This window comes from Felis catus, chromosome B2, assembly GCF_018350175.1.
Source record: "Felis catus isolate Fca126 chromosome B2, F.catus_Fca126_mat1.0, whole genome shotgun sequence".
In the NCBI taxonomy this organism is placed as follows: domain Eukaryota; kingdom Metazoa; phylum Chordata; class Mammalia; order Carnivora; family Felidae; genus Felis; species Felis catus.
The window spans coordinates 3,698,815-3,720,389 of NC_058372.1; the positions used below are offsets into that span (position 1 = coordinate 3,698,815).

General features: G+C 45.9%; 4 protein-coding genes and 1 long non-coding RNA gene across 6 annotated transcripts in view; 1 reads left to right on the forward strand and 4 right to left on the reverse strand.

Annotated features, from left to right (window-relative positions):
• Positions 1-6,430: 6,430 nt before the first annotated feature.
• Positions 6,431-7,147, reverse strand: LOC123385661. The gene is made up of 2 exons (XR_006598605.1): positions 6,918-7,147; positions 6,431-6,585 (listed from the first exon to the last, which is right to left on the reverse strand). It is a non-coding gene; the product is annotated as an uncharacterized LOC123385661 (long non-coding RNA).
• A 974-nt stretch (positions 7,148-8,121) lies between these two features.
• Positions 8,122-13,662, reverse strand: LOC101091533 (histone H2B type 1-M). 2 transcript variants are annotated; one of them, XM_045058519.1, is made up of 2 exons: positions 13,233-13,662; positions 8,122-8,497 (listed from the first exon to the last, which is right to left on the reverse strand). In XM_045058519.1, exon 1 carries the CDS (start codon positions 13,620-13,622, stop codon positions 13,242-13,244), a length of 381 nt encoding a protein of 126 aa, XP_044914454.1. In that variant the 5' UTR covers positions 13,623-13,662; the 3' UTR covers positions 8,122-8,497; positions 13,233-13,241. The 2 variants fall into 2 exon arrangements, with proteins under 2 accessions (XP_044914454.1, XP_003985766.1); XM_003985717.6 differs by lacking the exon at positions 8,122-8,497 and adding an exon at positions 9,881-10,241.
• Positions 8,122-21,575, reverse strand: part of LOC123378934 (histone H2B type 1-M) — a 37,689-nt gene continuing 24,235 nt past the window's right edge. Inside the window, exon 2 of the mRNA XM_045058518.1 lies at positions 8,122-8,497. The gene's annotated coding sequence lies outside the window, so the exon portion shown is untranslated. The remainder of the gene's footprint in view (positions 8,498-21,575) is intronic.
• On the reverse strand, positions 14,555-15,312 carry LOC123385653 (histone H1.4-like). Its single transcript, XM_045058491.1, has one exon. The coding sequence runs from the start codon at positions 15,250-15,252 to the stop codon at positions 14,605-14,607; it is 648 nt and encodes a 215-aa protein (XP_044914426.1). The 5' UTR covers positions 15,253-15,312; the 3' UTR covers positions 14,555-14,604.
• Positions 18,773-20,999, forward strand: LOC123385657 (histone H4). Its single transcript, XM_045058522.1, has one exon. The coding sequence runs from the start codon at positions 18,808-18,810 to the stop codon at positions 19,117-19,119; it is 312 nt and encodes a 103-aa protein (XP_044914457.1). The 5' UTR covers positions 18,773-18,807; the 3' UTR covers positions 19,120-20,999.

A 21,575-nucleotide genomic window follows, 5' to 3' on the forward strand; every position in this document is an offset into this window, starting at 1 on the left:
CTGAGGGCAAAGTACAGGCTAACAGCACCCCTCCGTCCACCCCCACAGCATGCCCCCCCACCCCTCCCCGCCAGGTGGGGCATGTGTGATATTCCTCGGACACTCCTGGCCACCCAAGAACAGGGGAAAGGAAAGAAAGCAGATCGTTGACTCGTGGAGATCACAGTCCTGCAGGACAGGAGTCTCCTTCAGTTTATGGAGAGCTTAGTAAACTGCAAGAAAAAGGCAGTCTTATCCACAGCCTAATTCCCAGACACCTATAGACTCCACTTCCTGGAGCCCTAATATCACCCTCATCAAGATGGAAGGGGGTTTAAGTGTTTGCCATGGTGATGGGAAACTAAGGCAAATGAAAAATTAAATTTCCTTAACTGTCTACCCCCCAGTGACAAGTCCTTGAAACCAGCAGAGTGACCTCCCTCTAGGAGCTCAGCCACCTTGATGGTGACACTTTGCTGGGGGGCAAAAGGAAGTCTTGGCTTAACATTATCTTGACCCCCCCCCCCCCAGGATCCTGTAAGTCTCCTGAAACACATAAAAATTCCTTTGCAAACCCTTGTCTTTAACCCCCAAGTATATCTTGGCAATTATACTCCAAGCTTATAACCCCTGATATACATCTGAAGGGTCTCACGGCTGAGGTTTTATTTAATGGTAAATCAATGGTGTTTTCCTCACAACACCAGCCCCTCAAGGTCCTGGAAACCTTGCTTCCAAAATACCCTAGAGACTTACTCTATCCCTGACCCCCTCCCAACCTGAGGGTATGTGATGAGCTACCTGTCACAACCCCCTGCAGCTCCTTCTGGCCACGGGTCCTGTCCCCATGCTTTAATAAAATCACTTTTTTGCACCAAAGACATCTTCAAGAATTCTTTCTTGGCCGTTGGCTCTGGACCACCGCATCATCACCCTAAACCGCCATCATTTCTGTTGCCAAATTTGTTAGGAAGAAAAAAAACTTGGAATGCCTACTTCGTGAAGTTGTTGCGGGGTAGTCTATGCATAATTGTTAAAACACATAATTTATGTAGATGTAAATAAAGTAAAAAGCTTTATAGGTAAACTAAATAACTTCCAAAATCTTTGGAAAGCTAACCTTTTAAAGTTTTGTAAGTGGAATGATGGGTAAAAGTTAAGTTTGTTGATGATCTAGCTCTGTTCCGAATAAAACAAAATAATGACATATTAAGTACTGAGCATGTTGATCTACTTTTGCCTTATCACAGAGAAACTAAAGATAAATTTAGGTTTGCTAGTAAACATTTTATGCTTTACTGAAAGATTATATTAGGAAAAAATCCATGTTTCTAAAAATAATATCACATATTCTTAAATTGGCCAATATGAAGAGTTGTGGTGTAACAGTTCACAATTGCTTCCTACTCAGTTTTCAAGAGGAATTAAGGTTTCTAAGCATTAATCATTTTCAAAAGGTTTTTTTGATGTTTATTTTTGAGAGAGAGAGACAGACAAAGTGCGAGCAGAGAAAGAGGGAGACACCAGAACTGAAGCAGGCTCCGGGCTCTGAGCTGTCAGCACAGAGCATGATACGGGGCTCCAACCCATGAGCTGAGCCAAAGTCGGATGCTTAACTGACTGAGCCACCCAGGCGCCCCTAAGCACTAATCATCGTAATAAGTCATTTTAATAAATGTAATAGAGACTGCTAGAAATGACAGCTCTGTATGCAAGGAAAGTAAGATATGTGCTTTTGGTAAGAAGTATGAGTAATAAAAAGACATATTTGTTGAGACAAAAGAAAGCCTTAAAACAAGACTGGTTGCTTAAAGACAGAACATTCAAGTCAAGATCGGAATGTTAAATAGAGAAAGTTGTAGGTTTATGGAGAAAGATTCTTCGGAAGGAAACTTTATATGTGGTCAGTACTGGCTAAGATTAGGACAAATTGAAATTAGTAAACAAGTTTCAGTATCAGATGCACACTGGTGGGTGCAAAGTTTTTTTTTCTCTTTGCTACAAGTACAAAATTTTCTTCAACTATTGCTCTGCTCTTCATAAGAAATTGTGAACAAATGTTTTCTTGACCTTTTAAGTTATCCGCCTAAAAAAACAATGATTCTGTTTGCCAGAATAATTTCCCATATTTATCAGGTCTTTGATTACTTAAGAAAACCTAGTGTTAATATTAAAAAAAGCTAAATTTTACTCACAACTATGTAACCATCTGAATTTGACTCTGTTATCTTTTACTGCTGTTACAATTAAATGGATAGTTACATATTAGTTGCAAAAGGATCGTTTCATAACGATTGTGATCCTTATGATTCAATCCATGATTGAATATTCACATCTTTTGTTATTATTATTTTTTGGACATACTTCCCAGAATCATATTCTAAAATGAAGTCTTTGGACCATAATCTGAGTGAAATTTTCTAGCGGGCCCCTGTAACATTTCAAAAACCATTTTTGATGAGAAATTAAACTAATTAGGCTTATTTAGTATGTGAAATTACACGGGAGGCATTGTGAAAGAAGAGATAAACCTTGTTAGTGGGTATTCATATAGATACATCACCTAAAATGATAAGAAACTCCTAGAAATCTGAGGTCTTGAAGTGTTCTATGTCCGCAAAAAATAACAAAGTTTCCTTGTCAATTGCTTTGTAATGAAACTCAAATCAGATCCTTAACCACGACCATTTTAAGTCTTTTCTGATACAGCTATACTTTTACTCAGATGTCACTATAAAGTTTCCCTCAAATGTACTTCATGTGTAGTGACCCTCATGGAAAAAACTCTGTGGGTTTCTGGTAACCTTCAGACCATAAAACGGAACTATGTAAAAATTTCCAGGACTAGTGGAGAAACTGGATTCAAGCAAACAAGAATAACATGGGACTGGACGAATTGAGGAAGACAATTATGCTGTGTATGACTTTGTCTTTCAAATATTGCTGACTTTTAACAAATGTTTTGCTTTGTTTTCCAGATTAAGAAAACCTCTTCCCTTAGCTCACTGACTTCAGCAATTTGACAAAATATGCCTCTGTGAACAAATTGAAAGCTTTATCTCTTGTCCCTATCTGAACCATCCAGAAAGTCTCAGTGAGGATTCTTATATTTTGATGGCAATATGTTTATTTATATAAGTTCAATAAGTACCTCTTCTCCTTATGACAAGACATAATTGGGAACAATGGTCATACTACCGAGTCTTTGACTAGATTGTCGTATTTGAGAGAGATGTGCAGAGACTCAGTTATGACCCATCAACTTTGAGGAACTAAGGCTGACTTTATGGAGCCAATAAAGCCAGGAAATATCACCCTGATACCTTGCTTACAGAATTCCAAGCTACCTTACTAGGTGAGTAGAGAAGGTTACTTTCTGGCAGGCACAGGAATCTCAGGATATCTGGGGGACCTCAAGAAGAGAGGAATTCACCCAGATGTACAGGTATCGCAGGCAAAGTCTGAGGGCAAGCATTTGGCTTGGCTTCTGGTCTTGAGAGGCTATTACCAATTTGATCTCGAGATTCCTTATGAAAAGTTCCAGCAAAGCAGGTTTTCACGAGTCTATACCGTCAACCACAGTTCTTGCTGCGCTTATGGAAATAATCGGGCCAAGATATCTTAAAACTAGACTTATTTTGCAAACAAAATACTGTTAATATGGCTATCTTTGGTAAAAAATGAAGGTGAGTATACAGAGAAAATACGTTTCAATCACACATCTTTGTAGATATTAGATTTTAATACTATATGCTATAAACTGAACTGGATCGTGATTTCTTCTGGCGTCCTCCAGCGCCTGGCCACAAGTCTCTAAGCTAACATTTTGATTTTTCTTTCGTCTTTCTGACTTTGAATTCTTTGAGAGCCGAGACTTCCCCTTTTCCCCCGAAGCCCTGCAAACTAAGTATAAATGACTTGATGTGAAGAAATTGCCCTAATAGCTCATGCGTAGATAATCTGTGTGCGGTTGCTCTATGGGCCCCTCAAAGGATCACCAGAGACCCCTGAACTACAATCTAGGAAGATCTATCGGATTGCCAGTCCCTGCCCTCGCTGTCTGACGATGGCTTCAACTCTGCCATATAGAAGTCTTGTCAGCTGGTTATCCCAGCTCAAAACTGGGTTTACGTTAGATCCAATCATCAACCATTGCTTTTCTTCTGTTTCCATAGAAATGCTTCTTGTTTAATACCTGAGTATTTGAACCATGGGCCTACCTTGGAGAATACACCTTGATCACTGCCTCTTGAAATGAGTTTGGCTATGGTCACGACTAACAGACCAGATCAAGGAGATTAAACTACCGACCTTGAATAAATGAAACTCCCAAGGAAGTTTCAGCTGGGGAAAGTGAAGGGGTTCAGGACGTGTACCTCCCACCCCACCCTCCCGGCTCATGCCATTTTGACACATTTTGAGTTCGAGACACTTGAGACCCAGCAGCTCAAGAAAACTTTTGTCCCTCCCTTAACCAAACAGAAGAACCTAAGTTGGGGGGTGGGGGGGTCTTTCCTTGAATAAGGGTGATTCACAAAGGTAAATTTTATCCGAGCCATCCATTTGTAAAGCAGGGCAAATGTGTAAATACTAAACACGTGCTCTTCTGATCCCTCTGTGAATTGCCTTCCCTCCCCCTGAAGTCCCACACCCCTACCCCTTTCTCCTTAGTTCAGGACGACATACATACTTTATTTTGCCGGTCTTTGAAATTCCCATGTGTGTGTGAATTCTGTGTGTGTACTCCATTAATTTTGACTTTCAACTGTTAACCCGTCCCATATCAATTTGACTCTTAGTCCAGCTACAAGGACTTTGAAGTACAGAGGAATTCTTCCTCCCCAACATTAGAGTTCTGGAATATGTACAATATTTTATCTTTTTATGATGTTAATGATTTTTTTCCTAAACAAAGAAGCTGTGTGTAATTCAAAATGTGCATTAGAAAGTGCTCCTGAGTCTGAAAATAAATCATGTATGGATTTAAAAAATCATAATAAAGGAAAATAAGAATGAAGGGAAATATGCCCGGAAACTGCTTATCAAGAGAAAACAAGCGTAGCAATATTAATATTAAACAAATTTTAAAGCTCAAAGTATTAGTGGGGATAGAGAGGTACACACTACAAGCGATTTTAGTTCCAGTGTGGAAAACAAACTATTCTGGAAAGCCGTCCTGAAGCAAAAAAGCTAAGGAGTAGAGAAACTGCGAAAACACTCTAGCATGTCATGGCCTAGATCACAAGAAGCCAAGGAAAACTCCCCAAATCTCCCAGAACAATAAACAGCTAGTGGCCGAAGCCCTACTGATAAATACGGCAGACTGGGTTCCCTTGGGGACAAGTAGCGTTAAGATTCTGCACTGTGTCAATGTCAGCCTCTTGGGGATAAAAAGGACTCTAGACTGAACAGGAGACACCTAGTAAGCAAGAGCCAGAGCGTTTGAGAAAGCTTAGGCTTGAGGGGGAAAAAATCTAGCAAAGATTTCTAAGAGGAAACCTGTTTTGTCTCAGAGGTGGAGCTGTGGAGAAGGGTAGAGGAAATTTACAAGCAGGATTTCACCAAAAGCCTAGAGTCTATTTCAGTGAAAGGTTCCAGATTAAAGAACGGCGGGTTCGTTGCGCCCTCTAGTGCCTTGTGGAGGCAAACAAACCACTTCAGAAAGGAAACCTCTTTAACCCCAATTCTGTAGGTACACAGATTATTTATTATCTATCACCAACTAACTATTCACCCACTATTTATTGAACACATATTACGTTCCAGGAACTCTCCCAGAAATTTGGGGTGTCTAAATAGAAACTCATAATAAAGGTGACCTAATTGAGAAGGAAAACACACAATGAGGAGTCAGGCTTCCAAACAAAAGAGATCCCCTCCTCTCCCTCAGACAGAGAATTTCCGATATGGAAATTATCAGAGACTATGAAATATTTGCTGAAAGTTTGAAGAAATAAAAATGGAATAATACAGGCAAGAAGCAAGGGATATTCAAAACCAGGCCCATTTTTAAAAGTAATGAAATAGAACTTCGGGAGATGAGAAAGAGCTATAATTCATAAAGATAAAATAAAAATCCACTGATAAAATGTAACCTTCAGGGCCTTGATGTACCCGACGAAACAGCCACTATGTATGGCAGCAACGGCCAGATTCAAGGTTACTTCATGTCTACAGGTGTAGGGCAAGCTTTCGATATACTACTCTTTGAAATTCATATAAAAGGCAAGGAAAATGCTTATGCTTATAGAAGATTTGAACAACACGATAAACATAACTTCATCTGTGACTCCTGCGTTTAACGTCTAAAGAATATCTGACTTATTTCAAGGTACTCATTTCAAAATTTCAACCCTGGCTTCAGAATAGTAACAATAGGTACCGAACAAATAGGTACCAGTTTCATATATACTGCACTTAAAAAAAATTTTTTTTAATGTTTATTGTTTGGGGGGGGGGGAGGGGCAGAGAGCGAGGGAGACAGAATCCTAAGCAGGTTCCAGGCTGCACGCTGTCAACGCAGAGGTGGACACTGAGCCAAAGTCCGACATTTAACCAACTGAGCCCCCAGGAGCCCCTATACTGCACTCTTTTATCCTCATCGACCTATAGAGCAGTTAAAGAGTATTTTTTTTTAGACAGTAAAAATAAAAGCCTCTCACATGCTTGGAAACAAAGTAGTTCTAAATACATGGGTTAGTGTGCATATCGTAAAAGAAACTATGTAACATTCAAATACTCGAAGGAAGTGTCCTACAAATATGAGGACGGGAAATCGGGGTTGTGCAAGCCGGGCGTCCGGCGCGGCCATTGCGAGGGTGTCCTCGGCCACTGGGAAGCAGGGCCGGGCCAGCTCGGAAACCGTCGGAGAGGAAGCCGACCAGGGAAGCTGCTGCCCCGCGGCTCGGTACGCGCACCGCTCGGTTCCGCGGTCTCACCTGCGGACGGCCCGCTGGATTGTTGCGAACGTCCAGCGGCCGCGCGGGGAGGCCGGATCGCCACGGTTTGCGCCCCAGCAGGGGCGACACGGGAAGCAGCCTGGTGCCGGTGGCAGGAAGGGCCAAGAAGACGCGCGACCCCCCCGAGGAGCCGGAAGCACGTAACGTGGCGCAGGCGCAACGTGAGGCTCGTTGGGCCCACCGGCTGCCGCGGAAACGGCCCAATAGGAGGACGGTGTGGACGGGCGTTGCAGGACGGCCCACGGAAGGAGCCGGCGTGAGGGGGCGTGGCAAGAAGGGCCAATGAGAAACCAGCGTGTGGGGGCGTGACAGGACGGGCCAATGAGGAAGCCGGCGCAGGGGCCGTGGCTGTGACACTGGCCGGGGGGGAGGAGGGGGCGGGGGAGGCGGGGCCTGCCTGGCCACGGGGTCGCGAAGGTTGGAGGAGGGCGGCTGCCAGTTTTTAGGACTTTTCAGTTTCAGTTAAGACCTGAATGTGATCGGGTTTGTGTTGCTGTTTGGTATTCGTATTTCAAGAAAATCCTCTCTCCTAGTTGAAAGCACGGTTCTCCAGGTGTGATTCCCTGGACCAGCAGCATCAGCATCACCTGGGTAATATAGAGACGCAAATAATGGGATCCTGCTACAGATCTGGTGAATCAGAATCTGTGAGGTGGGGCCCCGCAACCTACGTTTTAAAAAATACTTCAGGTGATTTTGGTGCACGCGGACGTTTGAGACTGCTTCGAAGTATTGTGTTTCCCTTAATTCGGATGCTGGAGGTGCCCTCATAAATGTGAGCTGATGGGCGCCTGGGTGGCTCAGTCGGTTGACCATGGGACTGAGGCTCAGGTCATGATCTCATGGTTTGTGGGTTCGAGCCCCCTCAGGCTCTGTGCTGATACCACAGAGCCTGGAGCCAGCCTGGGATTTTGTCTCCTGCTCTCTGCCCCTGCCCTGCTAGTGCTCCCTCTCGCTCGCTCTCTCTCTCTCTCTCTCAAAAATAACTAAACATTAAAAAAATTTTTTTTAGTGTCAGCTGAGCTAAATCAAGCTACTTACCTCCAAGATCGTTACTAGAGCCAAAACAGTGCTTAGGCCTTACCCACTCAGACTTTGAAGCAGAAGATAAAGTGAAAAAATAAATGTGTGTCTAGAAAGGAGAGATCTCGGGGAATGATGTGGGTCAACAAGGAATGCGGAATTCCATTTCTCCACGATTTTATTGATCTTAACATCTCATTTACAGACTTTTTACCCTCCTCATTTAGACTTCTCCAGCAAACATAGTCCATTATAAATAATGATTCCCTGTAGGCCTGTAACAGCAGTAAATTCTGTTTTCGTAATTAAAACAAGTGAAATGAAAATACTAAAGCCCTTTATTTAGGCTCTGACACTGAGATAATGCTTTCGGAATCCATGTACACTAAACCAGGATGGGTTAGATTGGAGCAGGGTAGGCACACTAATCAATCATTCTCAGGCAAAACAGACGTTCATCCTTGATAAATTCTATGAGCTCATCCACATTTTCAGTTAGTGTTTGCATTCATTTCTTCTTTCCATTCATATTTCTCCTATAATTGAAGAAATAAAAAAGGGTTTATTTGTTAGGTGCCATTTTGCCATCAGCACTGATATTTGATATCAGTGTATATCTGATATCTGTATAAGGAATCTGTATAAGGAAGAGAGTTCTTTTCACATGTGTTTGTATAATGCGCTATGAGGTATCTCTACTCCAATGTTACCTTTAGTCATTTTCACATGAGCAGATAATGACTCAAACCATCCTTAATCAAGAGATATTCCTAAGCAACATGATCTTTGTTACAAATCCCCAAATATACTTCTTTTTTTTTTTTTTCAACGTTTATTTATTTTTGGAACAGAGAGAGACAGAGCATGAACGGGGGAGGGGCAGAGAGAGAGGGAGACACAGAATCGGAAACAGGCTCCAGGCTCTGAGCCATCAGCCCAGAGCCTGACGCGGGGCTCGAACTCCCGGACCGCGAGATCGTGACCTGGCTGAAGTCGGACGCTTAACCGACTGCGCCACCCAGGCGCCCCCCAAATATACTTCTTGTGGCGGGATTCAAGTCATTCAAAGATCATATTTTGTCTTTTAGTTTTTGACCTGCGAAAAATTGGCTACTCTGATTGTCCTTTTAATTCAGCAACTAAGGAAAATATAGTTCTTGCTGACAATTGTTAAGTGTTAATAAATGTCCATAGTACTTTAAGACTTTTACAAGATTTACCTGACTGAATCCTTAGTAATACACTACTTATTAGAACATTTTATTATTGTTATATAGTTGTGAAAGTAAGACCCAAAAAGACTGAGTCGCTAAATCTACTAAACATTTGCAACAATTCAGTTCATCCTCTATCCCTGTTGTTATATGTGTATTTTAAGCGGTTGTGATTGCTGTAAATCCTAATTGAGAGCCTACTGTGTGTCTGGAACAGCCTTAGGCATTGGGGAGTCAGCAGCAAAAAGGACTAACTCTGCCCAATGGACCTTAGAGCCTGGAGAATGGGAAGAGGAAACCAACAATATGCAAATTCATGTCAGTTATGCTAAGGGTAATGAAGAAGAACGAACAGAGCAAGTTAAGAGCCAGATTGAAGGGCGCCATGTGCATTTGCTGGTCAGAGTGTCTCTCAGATGTTGTAACATTGTAACCATCCACTCACCCCCAAACCCAAGAAATGTGGGGCGTATTTGAGGTACGTAAAATGTGCTATTCCCAGCTGAAGTGTCAAACCCATAACAAGGTCTAGCTCTTCATCTCCCTCTTTTCCCTCTCTGCTTTCTCCTACTATCTTCCTCTGTGCCTTCCCCTTGGTCTTCAGGCTCTGGCGCTCCCTTTCGCGGTAGCCATTTGCTTCTTCCATTCTTTTTCTCAGTCCCTCTCACCTTCCTTCTTCTCCCTATTCCTAAAAAATAGCCACCATTTGGCTGTGATACTTTTATTGTTTTGTATTTATGAAATGCAGCTTAACATTCACGGTTAAACTTTTAGACAAAATTCGAAAACGTTAGTCCTTCACTTTTCTACAATTCCTGTTCCCTTTCCACGGTAGCAATTTCATGGTTGGTGAAAGGAAAGGTCAGTCAAGTGCCGCTGTCCATGTAAAGCAAAGGGAGCGTTTCCTTCTATGTAGCGCTGTGTGCCCACGCCACCAAAATGAAGGTTAAGAACTCTGAACTTTCCCCAGTGTGATCTCCACCTCTCCTAAGTCTTCTTTGCTGCCGCCAGGGTGTGGAGGGCAGTGGGAGTATAAGTCAAGGAGGAGACTGCTGAAGTTGTTCATCTGAATAAAATACAAAAACATTATCTTCAATTAGAAATCTCCTTATAACTTTTGGGTCCACAGTTGCTCTAAATACCCCAAACCATTGGGGCGCCTGGGTGGCGCAGTCGGTTAAGCGTCGACTTCAGCCAGGTCACGATCTCGTGGTCCGTGAGTTCGAGCCCCGCATCAGGCTCTGGGCTGATGGCTCAGAGCCTGGAGCCTGTTTCCGATTCTGTGTCTCCCTCTCTCTCTGCCCTTCCCCCGTTCATGCTCTGTCTCTCTCTGTCCCAAAAATAAATAAAAACGTGGAAAATAAATAAATAAATAAATACCCCAAACCATTGACAGAACCATCAAAAAAGAAAATAGTTGGAGAATTCAAGTTATGGTCAATCATAGCCATCTAATCAAAACGGTAAATCTATGGTTTTTCTTATGACAATGTGTATGGTGAAGAACCAATTTTATCCAAAGAGAGATGTGGCCTTTGCCCTTTGCTGGGAGGGGATCTCTAGGCTCATGGAATGTCCTGCATGATAAGATGGTCTTTGTTTACCTAGAAGCCCTGGGCTGCACAGGATAGGGTAATAATGTCACTTATGTTGGGGGCTTTGGGTCATGTGGCATGTGGACTACCTCCAGAGGGCCTGCTGACTAAAGTTCAGCCACGTGGACAGTCAACCATGTTCATATGACAAATCCCCTAGGTTGGCAATGTCTGTGTGTTGTGCCAATATTGTTGTGCGGCAGGGAGACATAAACCCTCCCCTGGCCTCCCCTGGGAAAGGACCTACCAGAAGCTCTGAGTTGGGAAGCCTGTGCTCCATGCGCCTTTCACCTTGGCTTATGTGTAATCTGTATCCTTTTGATGTAATTGATACCCCCCAACCTTGGGTGCAATAAAGTTTAGTGGATTCTGTGAGTCATCTAGTGAATGATCAAATCCGAGGATGGTTTTGGAGACCCTTCAACTTTGCAGTTGGTGCCAGACATGAGGGGTGTCTATTGGGAGTGTACTTGAACTTTGCACTATGTCTGTTAGTATTTCTAGATTCTGTTTAGGACTCAAATATTGAGATGAATATTTTACCTTAATTTAATGAGCTTTGTAGTTCACGTATAAGTCTATTCCCCTGCCAGCAGAGTTCCAAAGAGTGAAAAACAATTTTTTAGATTGTAATGAATTAAAAAAAAAAAAAAAAAGGAAGCAATTAGCTGTAAGTTTTCTTGATCTTCTACAAATCTGAGAGCTCCAGATGGTCTGGGACAACGTCGTCTCTTTTTGTATTTCTAGTGCCCGTGCCAGTGTCTGACCCAAAGACGTTCAGTAACTATCTCTTGAATGAACTAATTCATTAGAAATACTGTGAATTATCACCATGTAGCAATTTAGTAGGGAATTTTGACATATGTCAAGGATCTTACTAGCATCTTAGTCCTTTGGCATATTTCAAATTCTTTTTTTTTTTTCTTTTTAAAGAAATTAAAGTGAGCCACTTGAAATCTGTATCTGTCAATTTCCTTTTACTCTATGTCCCTGCTCTTATTCTGGGTCACAGTGTCTTGTTGAATAATGTGCTAATGTCCTGTACGAAGCCTCTCGTTCCTTTCCTTCCAGGTGTCCTATGCGGGGATTTGTTGAGGCCCACAACGAAGCTCATTCCCCCAGAGAGGATTTGCCTTTGCATTACCCAGGTGCTCAGGGGCACAAAGCCAGCTTGGGCTTAATCCCTAAATTAATTCTCAACCTGGGTGTTTGAATCCCTGTGATACTGACGCCAGAAACCAATGGCTAGTAGTCCAGATTGCCGGTGGCAGAATCTACCTGGCTCAGCACCAAGGCTCGGGGCACCCTCTTCCTTGCCATCGTCCGTGGCGAGTGTGGGTCTGTGTGCATGTGTGTGTGTCTGTGTGTGTGCCCGTTTCTAGCTCACCTTCTACCCTGAGGATGTGACCCGGCAGGTGCGTCAGCGTCACCAGGAAAGATTTCTCATCAGGTTTCTTGGCGAATAATAAAGAAAGTCTACATTTTCCTCGCTCCCCAGCAGCTGAAACCCTTCAGGCCAGCGAAGCTTGTGCAACAGAAACCGCTGCCTGCCCGAAAGGCTTTCCTTCCCTTCCAACCTCCACTCCGGCCTCACCTCAAGGGCACGCCAGGGAAGCGGCCAGGGTGCTGAGAAGGGGGCCTCGGTCCCGGGGGGATCCATCGCCTCATCACAGTCACACACCTGATGGGACTGCGTAGTGGGCCTGTGTCTCGTGGCCCAGAGGACTTTACAGCTGAATGCTTCCCAGAGACTGTAAGCGAAATAGGACTTCCTAGGACAGGGGCGACAGTAACTGACAGGACTGGAAGGCCTCTCAGAGCCCGGACACGTTCCCTTCCGGTCCCGCTGCGACTTTTGGATACAGTATAGACTCTGCCACCCTTCTCCCCCAGAGAGGCCCCCTCCCTGGCCGGCTGCTCAGAGCAAGCAGATATGGGAGCAGCTGCAAGGCCGGCCGACCAGAAAAGCCCACGTACATTTACCGGACGCTCCCACGGCCTTCGGCTGTTTTCAGTATCACCTCCATACATTAAAAAGGAAAAGAAAAAAAAAAGTGAGGAGAACAAAGTTTTCAGAGCAGCCTTTGTGCTCTGGGTAAGCTCCTTCCTTATCAAGTGCCTCATCATCAATCTGCAGCCCAGCCCAGGGAGTCGAGAGCTGTGTCCTCAAATGGGATTTTCACTTCAGATTATCTAGTTTTGTGAAATTGAAGGGATAGTAGTTGTTTAGAACCATTTCCGTTCGACGTGAGCACGTAACTTACGGTAGGTATGGTTACTGACCCGGTAACTTGCAAACACTTTCTACGCACCTGTAACTGAAAATTGGTGGGAGTCATAGCTAGATATAAACTTATCATCAGACACCCGAAAACAGCTTTCCAAAAGAGATTACAGCTCATTTCTCGAAAGCATGCGTGGCTCTGAAAAGAGCCTTTGGGGCTGGGTAAGGGGGCGCTTACGTGGCGAGTCTACTTGGAGCTGGTGTACTTGGTGACGGCCTTGGTGCCCTCGGACACGGCGTGCTTGGCCAGCTCCCCGGGCAGCAGCAGGCGCACGGCCGTCTGGATCTCCCGGGACGTGATGGTCGAGCGCTTGTTGTAATGCGCCAGGCGCGACGCCTCGCCCGCGATGCGCTCGAAGATGTCGTTGACGAACGAGTTCATGATGCCCATGGCCTTGGACGAGATGCCGGTGTCGGGGTGCACCTGCTTCAGCACCTTGTACACGTACACCGAGTAGCTCTCCTTGCGGCTGCGCTTGCGCTTCTTGCCGTCCTTCTTCTGCGCCTTGGTCACCGCCTTCTTCGAGCCCTTCTTCGGGGCCGGGGCGGACTTGGTGGGTTCAGGCATCGCGGCGATAAAACCTAAGACACTGTGGCTAAGACCTAAGGGAATAATCAGCCGCGGCAAGGTCACGTTTATTTATAGATGCGGTATTCTAATGAGGTTAGTAAGATCATTTGCGATTGGATTAATTTTCGCGTGTTGTCAGAAATGCGAAGGTAAAAGGTACTTGCAGGTCTAGCTTTTCATTGGCTGTTTCGTTACTTTTCTTTTACCCAATCAGAAGGTCTAGACTAGGCTACCGGAAGCTAGTATAAGTGCGCCTTCAAGGACGTTAGCTGTTGGTTTTTTTTTTTTTTTTAATCTAAAGTGAAACCTTTCCAGAGAAATCCTAATTGTGAGTGGGTATGTGGGCACGGCTTCTCGCTGGCTAGTACAGCTTGCCTTGGGGTGGGTTTCGCATAATGGACACCTAGTGGCGTGTTGACGTCCTAGATGCTGGAGCTGGAAGGAACCTGGGTTTCTGCAGTATGCTTGGCTAGGGAACCCTTGGACTTGGCCTTCGTGTCTTGGTTTTCTACCAGAACACGGTGCAGAAAAGCCGCGGTGGCTAAAATATTTCCCTAACCTAAGCATGGCACTGGTTCGTCAAGTGCCAATTTCAAAGTGGGCAAATCGTACACAACACAACCAGGGTTCCCCAAACAGGGCTGGGTTAGCGTGCAGTTGAGCTATCCCTTCCCCCCCGCAATTACTCCTGCCTTCGGGTGGAGTGTGGGCCATTTCGAACCATCGGACGTTGGGGAGGGGGAATTAGTGCCAAAAATAGTGTCCAGACTTTCCAACCCCTACTAATAATTCTCACCGCCCGCAGTGCACTTAGGCGTCGCTCTTGGGACCCGCGTCCCTTGCGTAGGGGCCGCCCCCCAGCTGCAGTGCTCTCTGCTCGCCACGCCCCCTGCGTCCGCACGGTGCCACAGCTCCTTTCCCGAGGCCCGTGGGTGGCTCTGAAAAGAGCCTTTACGACGTTCTCGGCGAACCCATACGCTTACTTCTTCTTGGAGGCCTTCTTGGGCTTGGCAGCTTTGGGCTTGGCCGCCTTGGGCTTCGGGGCCTTGGCCTTGGCGGGGCTCTTGGCCGCCTTCTTCGGTTTGGCCGCTTTCACCTTCTTCGGGCTCTTGGCCACTTTCTTGCCCGCAGCCGCCGCCGCCGCGGGCTTCTTCGCCTTCTTCGGGGTCTTCTTGGCGCTCTTCTTGGGGGTGCCGGCCCCCGTCGCCTTCTTGGCTTTCTTGGCCGCCCCGGCAGCCTTCTTGGGCTTGGCCGCGCCCGCCTTCTTGGCTTTGGGCTTGGCCTCCCCGGACGCCGCCTTCTTGTTGAGCTTGAACGAGCCCGAGGCGCCGGTGCCCTTGGTCTGCACCAGGGTGCCCTTGCTCACCAGGCTCTTGAGGCCCAGCTTGATGCGGCTGTTGTTCTTCTCCACGTCGTAGCCGGCGGCCGCCAGCGCCTTCTTGAGCGCGGCCAGGGACACGCCGCTGCGCTCCTTGGAGGCGGCCACGGCCTTGGTGATGAGCTCGGACACCGGCGGCCCGGACGCCTTGCGCTTGGCGGCGCCTGCGGACTTGCGGGCCTTCTTCTTCACGGGCGTCTTCTCGGCGGGGGCCGGCGCGGCGGGCGCGGCGGGCGCGGCCTCGGACATTCTGCGCTCGGCTGGCGGAAGGTACAGAAAACAATAATAATAATAAAGTCTCGGAGTTGAGCTGCCTGGCCCTGGAGTGTGCGTGTGTGTATATATACAAGCACGGCGCGGCGCGCTGATTGGTTCCCAGCTCAGCCTTGCCACTTGACCGCAACCTAGTCTCAGCTCTGTCCCGGAATTGTGTTTGTTACCCTTGAGCAAAGCAAAAAAATGAAAATTTCCTGTGGAGGGATCACAGCGACTCTATTGTATAGCGACGCGGGACAGCTCGTGCTTTGAGATCTGCCTGTTTTCTTCTTGCAGGTTTTACGACGTCAGTCTCAGCCTTTTCCAAAAGCCCCTGACACTCTGAGAGATTCACAGGTCAGGGAGACCACTTCACGAGTTTCGTTTAAAATAGAAGTCCTCCCGTCTGTGCTGTCACTAGCTTGCTCTCTCGTAACAGTCTGTACATTCTTGGCTTCTCGAACGTTCAACAACTGCTTAGTTCTCCCTAAGACTGACCCGGAAAATCTGGTTCATAGGAAGGGAAATAGCACAGGCTCTTTCCCCATTTCTCTGCAAGAGTGATAGTAAATGATGGTTGTAATAAGAGCTTGTACTGACATGGACAATCACTACTTTGTCCAAAAAGCCTTCATCATTGCTCCTAGTGACAATTTGGAAGGTTAGTTACTTTGGGAGTTTCAAGCATTCCCGATTTGTTGAGAAAAATGGGAAATGTAGTAATGTGTGGTCCTGTCACGGGTGTTGGGGCCGTGTTTCCCATAGATGATGACAGGAGATTCAGAGGCATAATGGAGGGTTGGGGCCCTTAACTGGTGGAAAAAAAAATTTTGTTTACATTGATTTTATTTGGGGGGGATCAGCTACTAAAATGTTTACAACCTTTGGGTCAGAAATCTGCCATGTTTGAGGATGAGACGTTTGGAAAGTAACAGAATCAAAGAGCATACACACATACACGCAGACATTCACACACAGATTCCCCCTTGAGAAAGGAACAGTGTTTAAAAGCATGTTTTATATTCACGACCACATTTTTTATAGAAGGAAACACATTACAACATATGCTTGATGTTGAATAGGAAATCGATTTGTGGTGGAGAGTGATTTAATGGCTTTTTTCACTGTGCAAATTCTCTCTTTGTCTTTCAGAAGTTATTATGTTTATTTTGAAACGTGTATCAGTCTCTGGTTCACTAGGATGGTGAAAGAAAGAAATGTTGAGAATACCCAGGGCAAACCCCAAGAGACGAGGGTTTCACCCTCCTTTTGGATCCCTTCAAAATCCAGAAATGACTGATTACTTCTTGCAGCACCAAAGGTTAAATGTTAAGTTAAATATTCAGTACTAACACGATTCAGATAGGTGCGATGCCATGAGGGATCAGCTCAGCATAAATCACTGTTATGTGTATTTTGTGTATTTCATTTTATAGCGTTTATGTATTCCTAATCCTCTTAAAGTGGCTTGATTCATTATGCTCGATTTTGAAACTCAAGAATATTCATTGACAGCAGTGAGGATTATGAAGTGCAGAGAAGCTGAGCCATAAGAAAGCTATGACAATGTGATAGCAGTCAGTGCAGACAAGAAAGAGAAAGTCAGAATTACAACCATGATCTGGGAAATAACAGAGGTGCATTACCAACAAAGGAAGGGCTGTCTCTTGGCCACCTAAATGTAGGGAGTCTCCAAGGTACTGCTCCATTCACCTTCATGGGTTCAGGAGTTACCTTTCTATGGATAACTTTGAAGTCTCTCACTCAGGTCTGTCCTCTTGCCTAAATGTCAAACTTGTATTCTGGGTGCTTGCTGGCTATTTGCCTTTGCACCTCCGTATACCAGATACACTCTCTCTATAACTTCTTTGCTATTGATAAGTGGAGATCGTTGCCTGTTACCCTTATACAACCTCATCAGATTGTTACTAACCTATGGTTTTTATTCCAACATTCGCAGGCTTTCCCAGTGCTCCTGTCTGCACATTTTCCAAACCCAGAGCCTTTCAAGGCTCTGAAGAGCCCAAAGAAGGCTCAGTTATCATTTCGTGTCATGGACTTCTTTGGATATGTGATTAAGTTTATGGGCCCCTTCCCAGCACAATGCTTTTAAGTGCTTAAGTTAACACACCCAGGATTGACAAAGGAAAAGAGTTACATTAAAATACCAACGTGAAATTGTCAACAACCAAAATTGTTGGAGTGTTCACATATGTGTTTTTTAATTAATACATTAAAGTCCCAAGGTTGCCCTCGTGACCAACAATTACCACAGTGTAGAAGGGGTGATATGCTTAAAAGATATTGGCAATACTGACGGCTGCACCTGCCAGTGAGAAGAGTACATCGTGGGTCCTGCCGGTCACACTGTTTGCTGCCTGTGTGCCTCAGTGGAGACCATGTCAGGGTTCCGTTGGTCAATAGCGCAAATAAAGACGGAACTGTTGTTCTCTGCCAGTTCCTAGAAGTCCTGAAGCCTGCCATTGTAGCCGAGGCTAAGAGCCCCGCTCTGGAATTTGTCCCCGTGCACCAGGAAGTCAGAAAACAAGCTTCGATGAAGCAGGTGCACCTCACAGAGCCTGGAGGAGAGGCCACATCTACACAAAGTCAACGGGAACTTCTCAAAGGGATTAATGGCAGGTCAAATGTGTAAGTGTTTATTATTTGAAGGAGTTGTCAAAAGAACGTTGTAGCAAACCAGGATGCGCTGTTCATTTAGGAGCTGCACCCACTTTAGAGGGGTGACTACTGAGGAGAGGAGCGGAGAGCATTCACAACAACATATAATGTCGAGTGAGTGCTTGCGTGCAGCCTCCAACACTTTCCATGCAGAATCTCCTCGAAGCTTCACTGCTCTAGAACTTGGACTTTCTTACGTACTCGCAAAGAACAAGCCGAGCAGACACCGCTCAGGTCATAGGGAGAGCGTGGCAGCAGGCTGTCTCCAGAGCTTGGCTCCGCGTGTGCGACTGGGGGGAGGACTGGGCTGTGATGCAGGGACAGTGGCAGTCAGAAGCTGTCCCTAAGGAACCATACATCCGATCATAAACTGGAGACTCCCGGCAGGCAGCACAGGGTTCTCGACACTTGCACCCAGCGAGGCTCGGTGAGGGACGCAGACATCCATCCATCGAGAAGACCAGAAGACACTTGGCTATAAAGACATGCTTAGCGTCAAAGCTGACCTCAAGCGTCTCGGGGACGACGGCGGGTATTCGGTGAGCATTTCCGGGTTGGTCTGGGAGACGTGAGGGGCAAGCGTGAGGCTTCTGTGTGGAAGGTGTAGGAAGCGTCGCCCGGAGTGCCGGCTGCAAGGCTGCGCGGAGCCGGGAGGGTTCCCGGAAGCCCCTCCGGGCCAGACTCCGGCTCAGGGGCCCCGCCCGGTCGGCGCCGCTCGCAGCAAAGGAGACACGAGCGATGGGCGGGCCCAGAGTGTGGTTACCGCCCCTGCTCTCGGGGTTTTCAAACAGGTCCGGCACTTTGCTATAAAAGGGCTGCTTGGCGCCGACGGGAGTGGTGCTTCCGTAGCGTTGCAGTGGTGTGGTGAGGATGTCTGGTCGCGGCAAGGGCGGGAAGGGCCTGGGCAAGGGGGGCGCCAAGCGCCACCGCAAGGTGCTGCGCGACAACATCCAGGGCATCACCAAGCCCGCCATCCGGCGGCTGGCCCGGCGCGGCGGCGTCAAGCGCATCTCCGGCCTCATCTACGAGGAGACCCGCGGGGTGCTCAAGGTGTTCCTGGAGAACGTGATCCGGGACGCCGTCACCTACACGGAGCACGCCAAGCGCAAGACGGTCACGGCCATGGACGTGGTGTACGCGCTCAAGCGCCAGGGCCGCACCCTCTACGGCTTCGGGGGCTAAGTGTCGCCGTTCACGCTACCGAAAGCATGCGATTCTCACCCAAAGGCCCTTTTCAGGGCCACCTCCCTTGTCCTCCAAAAGCGCTGTCCACTTCGTGTTCCCCAGTCGCTGTTGAGCCAGGTTAAGCAGTTGGCTGCATTTTGCGGTTTTGAAGTGAAATTGATTTGACAACCAACACTCTGCATTTCTGGTGCTCTCCGATAATGAAAGCCGATCCAGAACAGCCTGTGCTAAGTTGTGGATTTGAATATATGTCCCTGCCGTGTTTCAGAGGGATTCCCTGTCCTGCGTGGCTGGTTTCTTTCTGAGCCCACCAGAACCTTCTATTGTACTCCCGGTTAGTGTTCTACAGATTTGTTTCTGATCGTGCTGCTTCTTTATCCCGAGTAGTCTTTGGCTTGCTTACAAGTCCATTTAAATTTGCGTTAACAGATGGTTGAATTCCTGCTAGTGAAGCATTGTGCTTTTCGACCCCAAACCTTCGTGGTTCAGATCCCACCTTTGCGTCAGGAAATGCGTGCTCAACTAGCAGCTCGCAGATGGGTTACACATTGTTCTCAGGGTCTGTAAACCTTGAGTCTCAGACTGTCAACATTGCCACCGTGTGTTAACAATGGGTCTGATTTTGTGAAGATTCTTGCGGGACCGTTGTGCTGTGTCAACTGGTCTATTTCCAATAAAATGTGTTCCCTGGAATGCAAAGGCATAGCTGAATAGGTGGGTCTGTCACTTTAGGCGACATGTCCTGGCTTTTCTGGCAGCTGAAGTTAGGTTGTGGCACGGGGGCCCAAGGTGAGTCAGAAGTCACTCCCAGGTTTGGGCTTTAAAACTTCCCCTCTTATCTGGTAAGAAGGAGTTGACCTTGTTTGATCTAGGAGAAACATCAGGTCCTTAGGGAATGGTAAAACAATGACTTGAAGGAAAAAGAGTCCTGGATTGATCAGGAAGAGGTAGATTAATCACAAGGATCTGTCCCGTGTGACATGAAGAACTGTCTTTAAGCTAATGTATTGTGGAGACTGTTAGAGCCACTTAACATTTCAAACCAAATACGGTTTGGGTTTCTCAATTTCTGTAGCAGTGTGGACAGTCCTCTATGGACATGAACATGCTTTTAAGGGAAGCTGATTCCAAGTGGGGCCGTTTCCTTGGTATGTGTGCCACTGTGTTCCATTCTGCACAAAACACGAAATGGAATAATAATAATAATAATAATAATAATAATAAGGGCTTATTATGTGTTAGAAACGCGTGGACTGCGCAAACATCTTAGCCATTGTAATGTGGGATTTGAAAGTACTGTCTTCCTTTGGTAGAGTTGATCTTCACAATAAGTGGACCACAGACTCCTTTGAGAATCTGTTAGGGGGCTCAAGTCCCCTCCGAGGCTCATTCAGGGAAACCCCAGGGCTCCCTGGATTCTTGTCAACAACCTGGAGTCTAGGACTTCAGGATCTGGGATCTAGAGATGCAGAACTGAAGAGAGGAAAGGGCAGACCTAATACAGAGAGCGCATATTGAACGATAATATCCCAATTTATTCACTACGGGCCGTAGGCGTATCTATTCTCGAGAAGTGAGTTTGGAAATGCAAGCTAGCCCCATCTGAGAAATTATGATTTTCAGAGGCCTGAAGTCCAAACTGACTGAATCACACACGATTTGGGAGTAAATGAAAACAATGAGGCATGGATTTGCAGCCCGGTTCAGGAAGAAGTCCATGAATCTTCTTAGTTAAGGCCCTTTGAACTTCCATTGCCAGTCTTGAAAAATATATTAACAAGGCGTAAGAATGCAGTCGTCTACGTCCTTGAGCAATTCATATATTAAGTTTACAAGTTTCCATTATCCCTTAAGAAATAAAGAAACTGGACACCTGACTCTGTGTTTGTGTCGTCTTTGGTGAGCTCACTTACCCTCTCTGTGTCTGTTTCCTCGTTTATGATAGGGAGATAGCAGCAGTGTCTACCTTATAGGTTTGGGGTGAATAAAATTAAGCCTCTGGTGAGTATTTTGTCCAGTGCCTCATGCATGGTATCTGCTCCGTTTTGTCCTTTATTATGATTGCTATTACTATTATTATTTCTCATGAAATGAGAGATGCCCAGAGAAAAAGAAGGTGACATTTAAACTGTGACACATACTCTTCACGTTTTCAATTTGCACTTGGTATCTTTATGTTCTGTGGCAAATCTCGAACCACGTCTGTCATCTATAATGCAGGGGAAGCTTCGTATTTTTTTTTTTTTTTCAGGCTTGAGTGCGAAAACCCCGGATAAATAATATGGTCACAGTGTGTGTGTGGGTTCCACAAATACGAGTTTACGTACATTCTTAAGAAGTTGCAAGTGTATTAACGAATGTTTTGTGGATACAACCATAAAAACTCAATTCCAGATAATTTTAAAAACAACCCCCCACCCCAATATACACACTAATATTAAGCAAAAAAACCA